The sequence below is a fragment of the Mustela putorius genome, unplaced genomic scaffold (assembly GCF_011764305.1).
Source record: "Mustela putorius furo isolate JIRA1106 unplaced genomic scaffold, ASM1176430v1.1 tig00000127_pilon_pilon_pilon, whole genome shotgun sequence".
Classification (NCBI taxonomy): domain Eukaryota; kingdom Metazoa; phylum Chordata; class Mammalia; order Carnivora; family Mustelidae; genus Mustela; species Mustela putorius.
Window position 1 is genome coordinate 14037529 of NW_025421288.1, and position 19928 is coordinate 14057456.

At 58.0% G+C, this 19928-nt stretch overlaps 1 protein-coding gene across 2 annotated transcripts in view; it reads right to left on the bottom strand.

Moving 5' to 3' along the window:
• Positions 1-585: 585 nt before the first annotated feature.
• Positions 586-19928, bottom strand: part of SHANK2 (SH3 and multiple ankyrin repeat domains 2) — a 449254-nt gene continuing 429911 nt past the window's right edge. For both annotated transcript variants that reach the window (XM_045066358.1, XM_045066365.1), the window contains 3 exons: positions 19384-19404; positions 15653-18062; positions 586-6150 (listed from right to left, as the gene is read on the bottom strand). In XM_045066358.1, coding sequence (XP_044922293.1) covers positions 5580-6150; positions 15653-18062; positions 19384-19404 — 3002 coding nt within the window. In that variant the 3' untranslated portion in view covers positions 586-5579. The remainder of the gene's footprint in view (positions 6151-15652; positions 18063-19383; positions 19405-19928) is intronic.

Here is a 19928-nt window from a genome sequence, read left to right on the forward strand (position 1 = left end):
CGTGTTTGGCAGAGAGCCCAGAGACATGGCAGTGGACACAGCACAGGGTGCCTCTGTGCCTCTCGACTAGCTGAGCCGTCCCCCACTCCCACTCGGGCTGTGATGACTGTGGCCCCAAAGGCAGGGTGGCGGCTCCTGCCATGCTCTCTATACCCCAGACAGCTTCTAAGATGACCAAGGCCCTCGCATAACTTGTGGCACAGGGAATGTAGCACCGTTGGGCCAGAATTCGGGTACTCCTATATCATTTTTCTTTTCCAAGAAAAATGGACTGTGTACTGGCGTGTCTTTCATTTGTAAACGTTGCAAATAGTTCTGGGATGAGAGACCTCAGTCACTAGCAACAAGTATTTGGTTAATTTTTAACAAAATCTGAGAACGGTCAACACTGCTGACTCTGAGAAGCCGCCCACCAAGTGCTGCCGGGGCAACACGCCACCAGGGAGGCAGGCGGCTGCCCAGGACGCCTGCCAGGATGCCCTTCTCCGACGTGGGGACTCACACACACTGTGTTAAGTCAGCGAGAACACTGCTGGTGGTAGAGCAGAGAGCCCTTCTGATGGAAAATCAACTGATAACACAGTCTTATTTCAATTTTCTCTTTATTGTTTAAGCGACTGTGTGCGTTCCACAGTCTTAGGATGGAGGCCTCAGAATCACGTGTACGTCTTCTCAACATTTCAGTTCTTGAATCGGTTTTTACTTTACGTTGTGCATTGATATGGGCTTCTCAGTTCAGAAAACAAGGCACTAGAACTATTTTATCAGCTACATTAATACAGTGAAGGTATATTTATCCTTTCATTAAATATACAGCATTTGAATACAATATGGTTTTATGCAGATCAGGTTCAAAACACCCAAGGCACACACTTTATTTTTTTTCCTTTTTTTCATTTCTGTATTTATTTGAAGGCTCATATTAAAGTTTCAGAATTGCTATAAACAGAGTTCCAGAGTAGAAGCAATGGACAGTGATTGTTGTCATTTTGAACACAGAACAATAAAGACTGAAATGCAGACACATGTTACAAGAACAGTAAAGAAAGAAAATCATGGATACAGTGTGGACTGGAAACTGAAGCGGTCGGGCCTGCTGGCGTCAGAGGGCCAGATTTGGGAATGACCCGGGTCCCCACGGAGCGCGGCTGCCCCCAGCACAGTCGCGCTGTGCTCCCCCAGGTGCCGTGGGATTTCCACGTATTCCCTGGGTACACGGACAGCTACAAGCACAGACAGACGCTCCAGTGCCCTGGCTGGTAACACGCCTCAAAGAAAGTACAAGTCAAAAAAAAGTCTTCCATCTTTTTCCTTAGGACAAACTGGTACATTTTCCCAGAAGCGGTCTAGAAGAAACCGTTGGAGGTGATGGAGGTGGCTAAGTCTGGGAGAGACCACCGGGCAGTGAGGCGGGGGGCCTACGGGGGGTGAACGAGGCCGGATAGGAGGATTCAGACTTTTCCTGGACACAGAAACACAGCAGCTGCTGTTTGAGTGGAGCGCGCGCCCACATAGCGGCCACTGGCCGGGGACTAAGGACATCAGGTATTCATCGATGAGACCAGAGATGAGGTTCAGTGTTTAAAACATACTTCTCTACAGACAAAGGGATAGCCCATGTCTTTCTGGCTCAGTTCTCAGCCAAAAGACGCAAATTCTCTTGCCCCAAGCCTCAGTGCCTACTTGCTGACCAAAATGTGGCTGGCTGCACGTTAACCAGAGAGGCCGCCCGGCTCTGCAACCCCACAGCCTGGCGGGAAGATGACAAGCAGGTGGGGGCGCAGGGGACCCCCTCGGCGCCACCCTCACTTCCATCCCAAACCAAAGGAAGGCCAGGCCTCAGCTGGGCTCTTCCAGGAGAGCGCGCAGACGTGCGCACTGACACGCACACGGCTCTGAAATTGTGCGTGCTTCCGTCCGTGCCGTGAGGGGAGGGAGCCCAGGCGGACGAGCTCCATGAAGGGAGGGCTCTTACTCTTTGAAGAAGGGAGGTACCTCGTCAGCCTCACGGAGGTACAGAGGTGATGACGTTCAAAGAGCCTGCGTCAGATTGCAAGTCGGCAACTCCGGGCTCACGCAGACGGCTTTCACTGTGTGCAATCAGAGCCACACCCTTAGTGCAATCGCATGTTTATTTTTCTTACAGTAATTTTGGTTGCCGTACAAGAGATTGAAGGATCAGGAGGAAGTGCACGTTACAGGAGCTTGGTTTTTGTTTTGTTTTGTTTTGCTCTTTAAAATAAAGTTTAAAAGGAATAAAAGCACAAAAGTAACAGCAACACAGATAATGCGAACACAAGTTACACAAACCATAGTGTGAAACATATTAGTTTCCAAAAAAACAAAAAAAAATTTGTTAATGGGAAAAAAAAAATCCGTATTTGTGGCCCACACACACAAAGTCATTGCCGGATCACCTGGTAATGCTTGCTTGTTCAGTTAACTCAGAAAAAAAAAAAATCCCCATTTTACTAACTGAAGTACCACAAATAACCCACTTTGTGATATGTAGAGTTCAGCAGGTCAACAGTCACACTGCGTCAGTCTGTAGTACATGAGCTGACCTAGAATGTGGCGGAGCCCCTGGAGCGGGCGTCTCCGCGGGGGGTTCAGGGCTTACAGCTGGAGAGTTTGGTTTCGCATACACAATGTTACAGACACTAGGCATGGAAATGCAATTTATTTAAATTACAGTAGATAACAAAAGTTGATCTTAAAACCCAGAATAGTATTAACATGATCTTTATATGAGCAGTTTGACTCGTGTCCCACCATTGAGGGGGTCATGGGATAGGGCCTGGTCCTAACCTGTCGGGGGGGGCGGGGGAGAGCAGCGGGTGGCGGTCCCGGAGGAAGTATTGCTTTCTGTAGCAACACCATCGAATAGGGCTAGAGATGGGTTCATCTTGGCAACATGTGTTACTCTGTTGGTCAGTGCAGGTTCTGCGGGGTCCTGTGACTTTTCTAGAATAAGACAAGGCAAAAATAAGTGACTGCCTGGCTTTTTTTTTTTTTTTTTTTTTTTTTTTTTTTTTTGTCGTGCAGTCTGCTTGCTTCAGATAAGTTGCCCATGGCTGGACAGCTCTCTAAGAAAGGGCGTGGCAGGCAGAGTCCAGTGAACCTGAAGCCACCAGGTGGCATCCTAGCAGCGCCTTCCCGTCCTGTGCTTGCTCTCATGCTGGGTGTCGCCCGGCACGGAGCGCGGAGGTAATGCCGGGCAGTAGGCAGAGGAGGGAAAAGCCAGGGTGAGCGGTGCACTGACTGGATTTTGCTCTATCACCAAATGGAAGACAAATAATGGCCCAGCCACCACCTTTTCGTTTTCTGAACACTCGCAGGTGGCCTCAGCAGGCCACCTGTTCGTCCCGGGTGCACCCCACGACCGTGGGATCACAGGTGCGTGGGACAGAAGCGCCTTCATATTCAATTGATTTCACGTTGGATTGGGGCATTCTCAGATACAGATTGCCCTGCAGAAGGGTGTGGAACAGAGGAAGGTCCAAAACTCAGTTTCCGATTCAGGGGCATTTGGCTGGAAAAAGTTTGCGCGCGTGTGTGTGTTGTATGTGTGGGTGATGCATGTTTGTTTTTGGAGAAACTGCTGCGTTGTGAATCGTAACCACTTTTGAAGAAGTAACTGTCCTTCGATGACGAAGTTCTAGCAAAGATAGAAAATATAACACAGCTCTGCTGGTTCAGATGCATCCAAATAAGGTTGATTTAAAAAGGTCATACTTTTATAATCCCACAGAAATAGTATTATTAAATCACAAAAGTTTTTTTTTCTTTAACTTTCTAGCACTGAAGTGGCACAAAGGCTGCCGAGTAGACCAGCCACTTTTTTTTTTTTCTTAAAATATTGTGCTTATAAACTATCTGTACAACTATTTAAACTTGCAGTAAAGAAAGAGATTTTAAATTGCTAAATTTTATGTGTTCATTCTAGAGCTGTTCCAGACCTAATCAGACACTTGATTGTGAGCATAAAGAAAAGAAAGGAAAAAAAAATCATGTTTTTATAATTAGAGATGGGCTAGACTAGTTCTGAAATCATAATAAAAGCCAAAACCTGCCGTTCGAGTTCCTTCCAAGTGTGGGAGAATGTGCTAGAAGCCTGGCTGGATGTCTGGTGGCCCCTGGGCAGGCGGCAACCTCCCTTGGAAGCTGGAGGTAATGTTACTGGTGAGGGGACTCCAGGGAGGAGAACAGGCACAGCCCAGAAAAGCCTCGTGGGAGGGGCCTGGTGCAGCCCGGGGAAGCCTTCCTGGCTGGCCTTTGTTCATTTGTCTGCCTGCCCCCTCGCCCTGCAGCCCCCCGTGTGTTCTAAACCCTGAGTCCGGTCTAGACGCCATACCCTCCGTGTGCTCAAGAAGCCTGTTGTAGGACAAACTGGTGGGCTGTGCGGACAGTTGGAGACAAAGGGGGAGGGCCCCCAAATACCATCTTCCCTGGCCTCAGAGAGCAGAGGGGCTGTCTCGGCAGAGATGCTCACCCGGGCCGGGCTGGGAACTGACATCGTGGCGCCTCACCAGCTCCCGGGGAAGATGCGGTCTCCTTTGCCGCGGCACGAGCCCCCCGTTCACCTCGTGTCCCGCCCTCGTGTGTAAGGTGGACGCTCACCTGCTCTGATCTTTGCAGAATGCAGCACACTTGCAGTTTAAAAAAAATGTCGTGAAAGGCAGAGAATCCCTTTCTCACCGTCCTGGAGACACTCTTGGCAGATGACTCACTGCTCTTCCCCTCGAGGAGACTCGGGACCCAGGCCGCTGCACACTGGCTGCTTCCCGTGGCCCGGTCTCCCCTCCTCCTTGGAATCGTGACTTTGTGCTTTGACTAACTCCATGTGACATCTGTTTGGCCACTTTGGAATTATGCTAATAGATTTGCAGAAAGCAAGCAAGCAAGCTATGCAAAGCTGGGCACGATCCCATTTAGACTCCCCACCACTGCCAAGAGCTTCATGGCCGAAGAACCACGGACGCACCTCGCAGGAGGAGATGGGGTAATGAATCCAGAGGAAAAAAAGATTCTCTACCTTTCGGGCCCAAGAAGGGGCACCGGACAGATTACTCTGGGGTGTTTTACCGCAAGCGAAGTAGAGGAAAGAAAGGAGCAAGTGAGCATTGAGAACCCTCCCGGAGGCCACAGACTGCGGCGGGCCTGGGGTGGTGACAGCTGCCCGGAAAGCAGAGGGAGGTCTCAGGAGGCATCTAGAGGACACTGGTGTCTGCAAGAGCGAGGGTCCCGTGCTAAGTCGACGGGGGCGTCCCCGGGGCGTGGCATCGTGAGGTCACCTGCATGCTGGGAGGCAAGCCGGGCCTCTCCCTTGTGGTGCAGAACTCCCTCCCCGTGTCCCCTGCTGCACAGAAACAGCCCGGGAAGCCCACATGGAGATTGGGGGCGTTTGAAGGCCTTCGCTCAGCCACACCTGGACACACTCGGCATTTCTTTGGGTACCAGGAGACACACCCGTGGAGTGGGGTTAGTGCTCGCAGACCATGCTTGGCTGCCCAAATATTTCAGTAGAAGCCCATCTCTACTTATAACAAGGAGTCTGTGAAGGTACAGAGCAGCCACCCTTATCTGTCCAGCAGCTGTTTCAAAGCCCTTTCTATGTTCATCCTGTGCCCGACCCGAGTCACCCCGAGATCTATTAGGTCTTCCTTCTGAAGGTTTGGTAGGTGACTGCCATCAATCTCATTGTCCATGAAGGTCTCTTTATGCTCACCCAAGTTTAGACTTTCCAGCCAATCCGCCACGTCTGGTTTAGTCCACAGGTGCACAGGCTTAGTCGTAAAAGGCTTATTTGAGATTGGCTGTTGCAGTATTGAGGGGGATGGCGACCTGCTGCGGCCCGCCGGGTTCAAGCCAAACAGGTCCCCAGATGGGGGCTGGCTTGGAAGGCTGAAGACCTCTGAGAGAGTGGGAGAAGGAGTGGCAGCAGCAGCAGAGAGGGGAGCGGGCAGGATCTCTTTGCTCAGCTCTGTTGGCGACACCACAGGGCTTGGGGCACGTCTTGTTCCTGAGGTCCTGCTCTCAAAGTCCGTAGGCCGGCTCTGCAGAGTGATGGGCTGCGAGGTCCCCGGGCGAACCGTGAAGGTCACCGTCGTGCTCCGCGTCCCTGAGACGGTGCTCATGACCTCTGGACTTCTGAAACAGCAACAACAGAGACAACAGTCACAAGCCGGGTCACGGTCCGGGTCAGCGGGATGCCAACCGCCAAGGGCGCCGGGGCGGGCGGGGGCAGGGGGACACTCTAAAGGCGGCCGCGCTGGCAGTGAGCAGATGACTTGCCATGCCAGGACCAGGGCAGTGAGGAGGGGAGCAGGAGCCAGAGTTCGGAGAAGACACCACAGCACACCAAGGCCACCTACTCACCTGGCCCCACGCAAGGGCCGCCACCTGGCCGGGTTGGTGGCGGGGTTGGGGGGGCCTGGGCCTGCGCCGTGCGAGCAGGGCGCGCCGGACCGGCACGGGCGGGGAGGCACTGCTGAGGGCTCACTCGAAGACATGAGGACGGGGCCTGCATGAGGTTCTGTTCCCTGGGTGAGCTGTGGCTGGTGACGTCACCAGTACATCACCCGTAAGAGGAAAGGACTACTTTGGTCTCCGTTTCGGGGTGGAGAAGGCAGAGCAGCCTTGGGGAGAGACCCTCCCTCTTAACCGCCTGTCGGGCCTTGGGCTTTTCAGCTTGAAAGGCCAAGCGCAGGGAAGGGCCCTTGTAGCCGGCCCAGTTGCCGTGAGTGGGGAGGCCCACACCCACTTGGGGGCACTCAGGGTTTGATGAAGCTTTCCATCCACGGACCCTGCGAACGAGCAGTAATTGGCCAAAGCGCAGTCTCTACTGACCCAAAGGGCTAACCCGGCCCTGCGGTGAATTTGTCCGGGGTCGGCGGGGCCGTGGGTCGCGGAATGGAGCGGGCGCGCGAACGTGTTTCCTCTCCGCGCACGAAGGCAGTGTGGGAGCTGTGCGTGTGTACGATCCTCACCGGAAGGCAGGAATCTGAAAGGACCGCCGTTCTCCCAGGCGGCCAGGGGAGATCTTGGAGCCCCCCGTGTCCTTCCTGCTCCGGCAGGGCAGGTGAAGCCCAAGCAGTCAGAGTGGGGGTACACTTGTGCCTCTGAGGTTTGGCCTTGACTGGCCCCCGGAGAAGGCTGAAGGGAGGAGACGGAGTCTTGGTGCCAGGGACGTCTCTGGTCTCTGCTCCTCCCTAGTTCTGGCCAGGGCCCACGGCAGGCTTTCCACCCGAAATGGAACAGCCACACCTCTGGGCTCTGGTTTGCGCTCTTCTCTGCTGCCTGCGCACTGAAAGCACGTCCGCACCACAGCCCAAGCAGCCCCAGCCAGTCGGGGAGGGGGGGTGGCAGGAGTCGGCGTTGTGTTTTCCTGTTGGGCTCATTCATGTGAATGTGGACAGACCACCTATCCCCTTCCAGAAGGATCTCTCCTACCGTGGTTCCTCCCCGATACCTGGACTTGAGGAGCGTCAGGCCTGGCTCTGGGCAGTACCAGCGAAGGCACGTTCTAGCCTGTGGGTCTCCTGGTCTTCACACGTGGTACGGCTCCTCTCCCTCCCAGGGGAGGAGGGTGGGGGCAGGCTGTGCTCGGGAGCACGTGAAGAGCCACACGGGTGCTGCCGTGGTGGGCGCGACAGGGGCTGTGGTGGGGGGGGTGTCTCTGTACACGGAGGGCCGAACTGGGCACCAGGCCCGGTTGGCCCTTCCTCTGCCCTAGCTTTTCTTTGGCACTCTTTGTTTCCTCTGCCACTGACAGGCAAGTGAGTACAAGCCCCAGCCGGCTACCTGGCTGTCCCCAAGCTTGTGACACTTCTGCACCCGATGGCAGGCCTGGCCGCTTCAAGGATGGGATACGCGAGTGTGGATCGAGGGACTTGGGCAGACTTGCGCTTTGGTCCTGACACAAGCACTTCCAGGGGCAGGTGGATGCGACTGGGCCAGGGACGGCCACCCCCGAGTGTCCTCATGCAGCTTCCTGGAGGGCCGCATGTCTCTTGTGGGATCCGGTACGAGCAGGAGACTTCCGTCAGGAACCTCCGGGCTGTGGGTGCTGGTTTCTGGTGGACGGGTGATGCTGGCCGCTAAAGGCAGCCCCTCGACCACTGCCAGGGTCGGTTACTTGGAATCTAGAAGTAGGAGCCCTGGTGGTGCCAGCTGCAGGGGCGGGGAGCCAGCACCTCTGGGATCTCGGTCAGGTTCTTGAGAGAGAGGGGTGGGCGCAGCAAAGGTTTAAGGAGAAACCTGCGTGTTTTGCTGCTCAAGCCGGGTGGGAAGCCCCATCCACTTCCAGCTTGGGCCGAGGCGCAGGCTGGCAGGGAGTGCTGTGGGACGCCCAGCGTGGTGGCCTGCGCCCTCTCTGTCCACGCCACAGCACTCGGGCACCTCTGTTTCGGGAAGACTGATTGGTTCTGCTTTGATAGAACAATTAAGTTAAGATGGCTGAAATGAAACCATGAGTAGGCACAAAGCCACTCCATCTGGAGGCATCTGAGCTGTTAATTAGGGCCTAGAAGCTCTGGGGAAGAGACGAGTGTTTTGTAAAGCGCGTAAATTACAAGAGCACCTTTGCTCAGGTCTTGCTTTATTGTAAGAGTCCTGGTGTGCTTTTTCCGGAGGTGATACTGCATGGTGCCAGTGCCCGTGCCCTTGACTCTGGGTGGACCCCCTGGGGCAGCACAGTTGGGGAGGGGCCCCCCAAGCCCGGGCCATACTGAACAGTGGGCACCTTTGAGTCAGAGCATGGCTGTCAGCACCGTCCTCCCTCTGGAAACACCCCAACCATCCCCAGGTAGCTGGGATGGTTTGTTTGTTTATTTATTTAGAAAGGAAAGTCTTGCAGGTAGCTGTGTTTGTTGTTGGAAAAAAGAGAAGGCTCTCCAAACACACTGGTGGGCAGCAGAGGGGGACAGCAGCACACACCAGAGATCAAGGCGTTTTTGCGAGTGGCACTTACTTCTGTTCAGCATGACCCTCTTCTGTGAACGCCCATCACGAGAGCACATGAAAATAACAGAATGGAATGGCTTGAGACAACACTGGAAAATTAATTAAAATTTAAAAAGAAGCTTTTTTCGATGGATGAAATGAAAGCGGGGCTACAGACATCAGCTGAGAACCTACGAGGCTGGTCCCTTTGTGGCCGAGGATGCAGGCACAGGGCAGTCCGCCTCGCTGGCCAGACCGGAAGATGAATACGGGCGTCCCGCTCATGTTTAGAATGGGAAATTCCCGACCCCGCCTTCCCTGGCTTGGGATAATGTGAGCGTAAAGAAGAAAATTACCCAGGGAGAGCCTGGCGCGAGCGTGAGGACCCCAGACCTCAGAGGACACGCTCGTCGCTGAGACCTTGCTGAGGGCTCCCGAGTCGTCCTTTGTCTTCTGCGGCCTGGCAAGTCTAAGTCCGCGTTCCTGGTGGGGGAAGGGGCCCCGCAGGTCCCTGTGCTCTGCTTCAGGTCTGTACCTGGACGCCTGGCAGCTAATCATGGGGCAGGGTGGGGAGGGGACACCCCGGATCTGGCCACGCCCTTGGGGCTGCTGGGAAGTCGCCACGGAAAAGGACCACCAGAGAGCCTAAGAAGCCGAGCAAAGGCCCTCGTGGGCTGGCCCAGCTGCCCTCCTCCTCGGCAGCTCGCTTTCCTGGGTTCCTCACACTGGCATTATTCACCGGGTCCTCCTGGCTCCAGAGATCGGGACGTTGCTAAGCAGCCACTGGGTCCCCGGGCGGAACGTGCAGGAATCTGTCGCCCTGATTTAGACACAGACACACGCACGCGCACACACGCGGTCTTGGATCAGCACTCGCTGTGCTGCCTTTTCAGTCTAATCCATATGGAAACACAATTCAAGCAAGAATTGAGCTGACTGACTCTCAGAGACGCTCGTTATTTCATTAGCCAGAAGCAGTTAACTGGGGTGGGGGCAGGCAGATTCCAGTGGCTTTTTCAGTGTGTTTACAGATCCCCTCTGGCTCTCGGACGGCCCCTGAATGCGGGCCAGCGGCTGCTGGGTGACGCCGGCTGGATGTGTCTGTTGTTCTGCTCCCGCGCTGGGCAGCAGCTCTGAACGCGTCTGGCACGAGACTGCCCCAGCATGCCCAGTCCCACTTCTGTGGTTTAGTTACCAGGGGTTTCTTGTGTGGACATGGCCCTTACTGCTCAAGTGCTCCTATGAAGTGGCCCTGGACAGGGCAGGTCGGAGGGCAACCGAGCCATTCCCACGCCGGCCTGAGGCCTGAGCACTGCCACCAGTGTGTCTCCCTGGATCGTCGCCTGGGCGGTGTCGGTGTCTGCTGCCCAGTCCTCACGGCTGCCACGGGCCCTGAGCACCGCCGGGGGCCTCGGCCCACAGATGTGTGCGGCGTCAGTGTTGCCTTAGTGGGGGGTGGGGACTGTTTAGCTTGTGGCCCAATTGGCACCTTAAGGGACTGGGAGTGTGGTGGGTGTCTTGGGTCCATCAGGAGCCCGGGTCCTCCTGTCAGAATGTCCACATCCAAGCCGGTCAGGGAGGCACCCTGTTTTCAGGGAGCTGCACCCTGACATGCTCCCGCTGATCAATCTTAAAATCCAGACAGGGAAGTGAGAACCTAAGAGCCACACTTGCGATTGGCCACGGGGCGAGCACTGGGGAAGGCTGTGGCTGGACTGGAATGACCCTCCTCCAGCACTGTCTACAAGGCAACACACCGAGAGCCCATTTCACGATGTCCTGTGCATAGCACTCGCCCAATTATCTACACTTCCGTTCACAGACGTTCCCGTATCGGTTGGGGGCCGTGAAATGGTAAAAACCCCGTGACGGTGTTGAGGTTAAGGGAATGTGCTTCCGCAGCTTCTATTACTGAGTTAGCTTTGAAGTCCGTGCTTTGGGACCAGCTGGGTGGAGATAATTTTTTAACAACCCAAATTGATTGATTTTAAAGCCAAGAGGCTCTCATGATAATTCTGCAGAGCTGGGGAGGCGCTGGAGGCACCAGCCAGGCGAGGACGGATGCAGGGTCTGGCTCTGTGAGGCCGAGGAGGATGGCTTTCCTCCCCCGAGCCCATCTGGGCCCCCAGGAGGTGGAGGCCAGGCCGGGAAGAGCCGGAGGGGCTTTGGGATCTGGCAGATCCTGTACCCTCTGGAGAGAAGCTGAAGGGGGTGCCCCACTAGCTTACGTCCACTGCTCTCTCCCCCTGGCACACACAGGATGAAAACAAGACTGACTGTGTGGCCACGGAAGCGCTGGACGCAGAGCAGCGCATCTGTCTTGCTCTGGAAACGACGTCTGGGTTGTCTGGGCTGCCAGTCAAGATGCCGACGTCGGGCAGAGGGAGTTGCCATTCGGGTTCCCGAGACCCGTGGCCTTTGAATCTGCCCCTTGGTCTACGGAGCGCAGGCCCCCCAGCCTTGCCCACGGACCCCGCCCAGCCGGCGAAGGGCCCCTGTGCCACCCTGAGAGCTGCTGTGCTGGGTGGCTGCCGGTAACTGTGACACGGTCAGGTCACACAAGCCTGGGGCGGCCACCTTCTCGCGGGATGCACACAATCCTGCTCTCCTGCCTCCGAGACCTGCCAGGCCTCCCTTGGCAGGGCAAGCACCTTCTGGCCTCCAGGCTTTGTGCCCCTGTCCCTGTGCCTGGGATGCCCCACTCCTGGCTGTCCACACACCTGGCTTCTTTTTGTATTTCCAGTCATTCCAAGGTCACTTTCTTTTCTTTCTTTTTTTTTTTTTTAAAGATTTTATTTATTTACTTGATCAAGGTCACTTTCTTAAGGACAGACTGTCCCCTTCTTCCTGCCCATGTTCACTTGGGCTTGGGAATCAGCCCCGTTCCTTCGTCGCACTGATGTGCTTGGATTTCTCCTGTTTCTTACTTCCTGTCCGTCTTCCCCCTTGAGAGTGCAGCTGCCCATGGAGGAGAGGCCTAGAATGTCTTCCGGAGCAGGGACGAGCCCCGAGGCTCAGCACGGCCCCTGGCGTGGGAGAGGCACTGCCAACTTCGTGTCCGCTGCCCAGCTTCCGAGGGCCCAGGCGTCTGTGGGAGTGTGTCCCTCCCAATACTCTCCACCCTCAGGGCTGGCCCTGGGTCCCTACAAAACAGCACTTGGGGACTCCTGGCCGGGGATTCAGGAGGCCCTGGGCTGGGCCAGGCTTCCAGGCTCAGGAACGGAGTGTCAGGAACGGCTTCCTAGCTCTGCCCCCCGCCCCCCGCCCCCCAGCTCCCGCGGACGTGGGCGGGGCTGCACTGGGCCCCATGACTTCAGGCATAACACCAAGTGCTCCAGAAGGGGGAAGGAAGCCGCTGATGCAGAGCCCTCCACCATCACCACGAAATCCTCAGGGGACGCAGATCGCCAAAGGGCTTTGAAGAGGAGAAAGCGCGCGTGGGAAGGACATCCTCGCGGCCGTGGGTAGCACATTCGCCGGCGCCTGTTCCAAGGGGAGCGTGGCCGGCCACCCTCCTGACTCAGAGCTTCCCGGGAAGGGCTGGGGCTCGCAGACGCCCTCAAACCCCTGCTGTCTTTGCTTCTCTTCCAAGATGAGGTCACTTCCTGGAAAGATTGGGCTGGGCAGCGGAAGGACTGCTTTCCCCAGAGCTGCCAGGGCGCTCCCCGCTCAGTGGGGCATCTCCAAGGGGCCGAGGAGGGGTCTCCAGCCTTGGTGCTCAGAAGACTTCTCGATCACACTCTCGCCAGCCCAGCTGTAGGCAGGGCGTCTCCAGATCCCGTGTCCTCTCTGGTCCTGGGGAGGAGCTGTGTGGCTCAGGTCGAGCCTCACTCCCTCAGGTGGGCAAGGGTCCTGTCCCACCCTGGGTTCTACCGAGAAGTGAAGCGTCTTGCCTCAGTAGCTAGAGGCAGCCAAGGGGGCTGGTAACCCCGAAGCGGTGAGCCCCAAAACTCGAGCTCTCGGGCGAGCAGAACAGTTCCTGTGGGGAGAAGGTTTGTGCGCGTGCTCGCTTCTCACTCTCCCTGGAGAACCTGCTTCTCAGGAGGCCGCCCCGTGTGTTGGTCCGCGCCCTCGCCGCCGGGGCTACTCCCAGCCTGAGGTCCTAGATGTGACCACAAGTAGCGGTGAGCCACCTTGGCAGGTGGCTTCCAAATGGGCAAACACCCAGGTCTGTCAACCAAGGCTTGCCCCCGGCCCAGCAGTTGTCACCCACCTCACTCTTGTCAGCAGCTTCACAGCCACACCTCATGGCTGCTTAGGGCTTTGCCCAGTGAGGCTGTGCAATAGTTAAGCCACAGTAGCTGGTGGAAGGCCCCGTGTAGTGCCTTGAAGGCGATGACCTTCCTCTTTGTCCTTGGGGTTCAAGGCCATCAGATGCCCAGGCCAGCTCAGTGCCACCCTTGGCTGAGAGCCGAGAATAAGATGCCGGCCCTGGTGCTCAGCAATGCCAGGGGCTGCCTCGCGACTGCCTGGCCTGCCGTCAGCCACCAGGTCACCAAAGAGAAGGGCTCTGGCAAGCAGGTGGGCTCAGGTGGCCTGCGCTTGTGGATCTCAGCCCTGCAGACAGCTCGGGCAGCCACCCCTTCCTTCCAGGCTGATCCCTGGCTCCCACAACAGCTCACGAGTGGAACCCTGAGATGCTCCCTGGGTGGAGGTTGGGTCTCTGCCTTCAGGTGGGTGGCCCCCACCACGCACTCTGCTTCTCTGACCTTCAGTCTGCTTGTGTCCCTGGGAGATCACGGCAGGCCCTGCATCAGCAGTGCCTGTGCTGCGCGACGCCCAGCGTTTGGGGAGGCTTGGATAGATGTCGGCTGATGTTCTCGTCGTAAGGGAACTGGGTTATAAATAACAGAGCAGACCGGAGGTAGCTGTGCTTGGCATCAGAGCATCGCTTGGAGGTGGTCCTGCAGCTGTTCTCGAGAAATCCAACAGGATTCTGCCAGGTGACGGGTGCTCTGAGGCCCCTCCCGCTGAGGGAAACGCAGGTGGGGAAGCCCTCGGGACACGTGCGGCTTGACACCGGCTCTGTCTCCTGCCCCTGGGGGGCTCACACGGTTGGGAAGGGAGTGGAGGTGGCGAGAAATCCAGAAGCCCCTGGATCGGGGTGGGAGAGCTCGGGGCAGGGGGGCTTAGGCCCTGAGCAGCCCTTGGGTCACCCCCTCAGACTCTTCCGAGCTCAGACACTGGCCACGAGGGGAAGCGCCAGGCCAAGCCCTCAGCCTGAGACCTGGCTCGGTCTCCCACCGTGCGTGGGGCCCGGCTGCCCTGCGCCCCACTTCCCACTTCTGGAGAATGGGTACAGTCAGTACCCGCTCCCCTGCACTCGCGGGCCAGCGTTCTGGAAGAACGGGAAGCACTAAAGAGAGCTCATTCTTGTGCCTCACGTGATGTAGCAGCAAAGCACTGTATTCTCACGCACAGGGAAAGGGCAACACTGGCCAGTTCTAAGACTTTCCTTTCAAACTTCCAAGCATGTGGTATTTGTAGGTACGTGTGTGCAGATGTCTGCCAGAAACGGGGACTTTCTGCGGACTGCCTCTTCCGCCGGCGGGGTTACTCGGGGTCACAGTTCGTGGTAGAGTGTCCATTTAAAAGACGGAGTGTTGCCCTGCTTCTCTCTACCAAGACTGGCCCATCGGTATTTCTCCGAGCGTAACGTGAGCCATTTGAGTCATTTATTTGCACCCACGCTGAAGGAGAACTATGGCTCTCGGCGCAACCGCAGGGGGTGCCGCTGGTTAATGGGGTGAGACATTTGAGGCAAACGCCTGTCCGGCGGGAGCATGAAGAGAGACTCGGTGGTCACAGCAACGAGACCTGGAGCGGACAGAGGCGCGGGGCAGGGAGGCGCGGGGCAGGGCACGGAGCGCGTCCCGGGAGGAAAGCCCAGCACGGGGAGGCTCTGGGTGAGCGAACGGCTCTGGTGAGAATCACCCCCGAGCCCTAGGCAGAGCGCGAGGGGCCTGCCGTAGGGCACGGCCTGCCTCCTCAGAGCCTTCTGGCTCCGTTTAGACGTGACCCCTCACCCCCCAACCCCCACCTGTGGTAGCAGCACCTTGAACGCTGCGTGAACCATGAATGGTCGCCCTGGGGAGACGGGGACGCCCTCTTCCGTGATGCCGGCTTGAGGGCAGGGCTGGCGGGGGTGGGGGGCATTCTCCTCTGAGCCCACTTGTGAAGCCACCACCTGGCACCTTCCCCAGCTCTCCAACCCGTCTGGTGGGAGGAAGCGAGAAGGACCCACGCACACGCAACCGCACGCGCAGGCCGCCGCCCCACGCGCTCTCCTTTGGCAAGGCTGTTCCCTGCCGCCAGCTGGCGGAGCTCGGTTTGAGCGTCTGCGAGGCTCCGGAATGACCTCGCAGGGGGTCCTGGCAAAGCTCTGGAGGACGTGGAACCACAGGGACCAGAGCTCCTCTTGGGGAGCCGTGGTGGGACTGGCCCTGTGTGGCTGCATTTTAATACAGGTCTTGACTCGGGGAGTGCCGCGTCCTGCCGGGATGGCCGAGGTGTGTGCTCTGCCGTGCTGGACTCCGGGCAGGTGGGGTGGACGGTGCGTAACAGGTGCGGCCAGCACAAGGCCTGATGGATTCCCTGCTTCACGTCCACTCTGGCTGCTCCCCGAGGGCCTTTCCTGGTCGGCCCTGACTGGACGAGACAGGAAAGCCGGCACGGGGCAGTCTGCGTCTAAGCCAGTTGTGGGACTTACCTTGGAGCAAGGCTGGCAGGCTTGGTTCCTGTGGGCGAATCCAGTCCTTCCCCCGGCTTTGCCGATTTCTCTCGGTTCATTTGCTGCAGGATTGAGTTCAGTTCACTGATCACGTTTGCCTTTGGGCCTGAGCGAATCGGGCTTCTGACCTCGGACACGTCCCCCCACAACTTGGAGGTCCTTGGTGGCGTGACCTTTGTGGCCCCAGGCTGGGCGCTGCCCGGCGGCGGCGGGGGTGCCGGGGGAGGGATGACGAAGCTATCCACGTCCTCCTCCACTAGCGCGTCCTGATAAAGTGCATTGCTTTTGGGAATTATGGGCTTCACTTTTGGCTTCGGAGGTACTGGAGGCTTGTCCACCGTAAATGCTTGCCCGTCTGCATAGACTGTGCAGGTGTCCACGTTCTCCCCGCCTTCGGAGGACAGGGTGGACATGCTGGACACCGTGGAGATGGTGCTGGTTGTCTCGAGATGGTGGTCGCTGCTGCTCCGGCTGTCCACCTCCTCGATCCCAGAGTCCGTGACCACGTCAAAGTTCTCGGGGGGCGGCAGGAAGGAGGCGGGCAGGCAGTTGGAAAGGCCGGCCGGCTTCTTACTGTCTGCACAGTTGGCTGGTTGGCTGGGGTTCAACGAAGGGGACGGGGAGGCGTCCTGTTTCTTCTGCTTGACCAGGTCCGTGAGAGCAGGGACAGAAGCGATGCGGTCATCGGGGATATCAAAACTATTTGCGAATTCCAGGGGGGGAGGCAATGGCTCTGTAAAAATGAAATCCTCGTCCAGATCCACGGATGCCAGAGGGGGAGGAGGGATGCGGAATGGCAAAATCACCGCCTCTTCCACAGAGCCCGCTGCCACAATGGTCCTGCCAGGCACGGCGGCGGCGGGCTCGGGGCTGGCGGAGATCTGTAAAGCACCTTCGGTTTCGGGAGCGCCTTCTGGCCCCTCGGGCAGCGAGTGGTCTGGCGTGGCCTCCACGTCGGCTTTCTCGTCCTCTTCCCGCAGCAGGTGGTCGGTGGTGGCTGCGTCCACAGTGTGGACCATCAGCAGGCCGGCCGACCTCTGCTGGGACGTGTCCACGATGTTGATGAGCGTGTGCTTCTTGTCCTCGCCCTTGCGGTCCTTGCCCAGCTCCGCCTCGAACTTGTTCTCGGTCTCCTGCCGCCTCAGGGGTCCCCGTGTGTTCTGCCTGGTGACCGGAGGGAAGCCTGCTTCCACGCTGGGCCGCATTTTGGTATCGATGTAGAGAGGTTTGTGGAGGTCGGCCTTGGGGGCCTCCCCCTTGGGACCCTGTTGAGACTCCTTCATGGCTCGGTCCCTTGCAGACAGCGCCAGGGCCAGCGGGGAGCTGGGGTCCAGCAGCCGGCCCGTGAGCGGGTGGACGTAATTCTCGGGGCTGGCTGCACTGCTGCTCTTGGGGGGCACTGCGGGGCTGCCCTCGGGACCCTTGGCTTTGGATGTGGAATTCAGCGGCCTGCCGGCCTCCCCCTGAGCTGCAGCCTCACCACCACCCACAAAGTGGTTCTCGGGCTCCCTGGGCAGTGCCACCGGCGTGGGCAATGACAGCGGCTCGGCGCCATCCTCCTCGCTGAAGCCGACCTCTTCGGGGAAGTTGGAGGGGTGTGCCCGGGCAGCGGGTGGCCCCAGCCCAACGTCCTCGTCCCCCAGGTCTGTGGAGAGGAAGGCTGGGGAGTTCCTCCTGGCTTCCAGCCGCTTCTCCCGGTCGCGGACGGCCCCAGCGATGGCGGCAGCGAAGGGGCTGCTGACGGTCAGGCTGTCGTCAGGCCGCAGCTGGCCCGGCGGCTCGGGCGCCTGTGGGTCGATCTCCGTGCTGCTGCCCTGGCTGCTCTTCCCGCTGCTGCTGGTGGACGGCTCCTTCACGATGATGGTCGGGATGGGGATGGAGCATGTCTTCTCGGGGCTGTCCTCCACATTGGACTGCTTCACCAGCATGCCCTTCCGCCGAGCGGGCTTGGCGGGGACGTACACGGCTTTGCTCGCGATCCTTCCCACCTCCGAGTACGGGTTTTCTGGCATCTGGCCTCTCTTGGCGCGGAAGTTGGCCTGGGCGGCGGCGCTGCGGCTGTAGAGGTCGTCGGAGTCCAAGGAGTAGCGGTCCAGCTCCCGCCGGTAGTACAGCCCCTTGTCCCTCATCACCGTGGCCACTGTGTCCGAGCGAGCCGCGGGGGACACCTTGGCAGCGGGGTTCTGATTGAATGCTGGCTTGATGGTCCCGTAGACTCTTGGGGTTGGGGACTTGGGGCAGTTGTAGGTGGTGGGGGATGGGGGTGGGGGGGATGGGGGCACAGACTGCGGTGGGGGCGGGATGTCCTCGGAGGTGTCTGGCATGGACAGGCTTCTGGTGAACTTCAGCATCGGAGGGGCCAGAAACTGCCGCTCTTCCTCCGTTATTCCTGCAGGGAGAAGGCAGGCTCAGTTTGCAGCCATGGCCGGGCTCCCCACCAAGCTCCTAGGTTTGTGCTACGCATACGTCTGCACACCACAACGAACCACGGTGCACACGTGTTCACGGAGCACAGCACAAGCCACACGTCAAGAGCTTACGTGGCCCAGCCGAGCCCCCCAAGGAAAAGACAGGAAACCGGGAAAGAAAAGAAAACAAGAGAAAGGTGCTGGGAGGCGTTGAGTGCGTGCTGTTGAGGTGTTCTGTGTGCGGCGCCCAGAGCAGCCGCGGGGAGGGATGCGCGCGGCGGGGCAGGTACCCAGGGCCACAAGCCGCGTGCCAGCACGTGGGTGCACGTGAACACGCGGGGGCTGGGCTGGGGCGGGAAGCATCTGTCCCATTGGGCTTGGCCAGGCCCGTGTGACGTGGATGGTGCTGCTGCTGAGGGGCCCAAAAGCTGGCCCTGACCAAGTGACAGGAGCCCGCTTGTCACCTGGGGCCTTGAGGGCATTGGGGGTCCCTTAGGAGGACAGCTGTGAGGCAGAGAAGGCCTTTCTGGCTCTTTGACACACCTGTGAGGGGAGGGGGTCCGGAGTCCTCTCTAACTCAAGACCCCAGCCCCAGCCAGGAGCCGCTTCTGGAGCAAACCCTGGGCCACTGGCCTCAGGAGCCCCTCTGGGTCATCCTAAGACCCTCTGTGCTGGGCTGAGGGGCCAGGAACTTTCCACCGTCACCGCTAACCCGGGTCAGCATTCGGCAGACGTGGCAGCAAGTCAGGGTGCCCCCAGGACCTGACGTAGTGAAGCAGCACCTGTTGGGTACGAGTGTGCCGGGGGGCCTGGTGTGGTGCCGGCGGGCATCTGGCCTCATTGGGTCTGGCTTCTCTGTGCGGGTCAACTGGGCAGGGCTTACAGACTCTCTCCCACGGTCTGAGACAGTGAAACATCAACAGAACGCACTCGCGGAGACGGGAAGGGACACACACACACAGATGGGAGGGACTCGGGTCTCACGCTGGCGGCATGCAGGTGCTCAAAGAGGTAACAGAATGAATTACTTCACATAAAAAAAAATCTTCTAGGACAAACTACAATAATTTATTCCAATGAACTTTTCCATTCGATAAGGGTATTCCCAATTTAACGTACTCCTGTGGGAGGGTGTTTTGGCATCGGACAGACGGATCGCTAAAAGGCCTTCTTGACCATTTGCTACACATGGGTTGCCTGACAGTGGTGTTCCCAAGGAGTAATAATTTAAGAATACGCCTTATAGAGTAAGTGTAGGGGTTGCATTCAGATCACAGATTCCAAACTGTAAGGTTCACTGACCTGATAGAAAGATTCTGCTGTCTGACAGGAGGAAATCAATTGTTATTAACCAGGTACAGAGCCAGGGACATAACACGGCGTCTGTGCTACTCGGCGGTGGCCCTGTGCACCTGGGAGGGCGAGTTTTAGGAGCCAGATGCCACCACGGTCACTACTGGATCACTGCCTGTGAGCCACCGCACACTGGGGACAAAGGAGCCAGGGCCCCAAACAACAGCACAGGGGTACTCCCAGAAACCACCCCATGGCGTCCCCAAGGGCTGGCCTGGGATGGCCGCGTCCACTGGTGTCCAGCAGTAGCAGCTCCTTTGAGAATTTACGTGGTAAAGACAGTGCTGGACTGTCTCACAAAGGGGCTGCCTGGCAGGGTCACAGTCACCTGGCCTGGAAGCATCAGTAGGTGTCACTGGGACATTAACAAGGAGGTAGGTGGCTTTCTATGACACAGGTACACTGGTTTATCCAAGTTCTAGAACCCGGCCCCCCACCCCCGGAAGTGTTCCATCGAGCTCGCCCTGAGAAACGTGGCGGTTTCGTTCCAGACA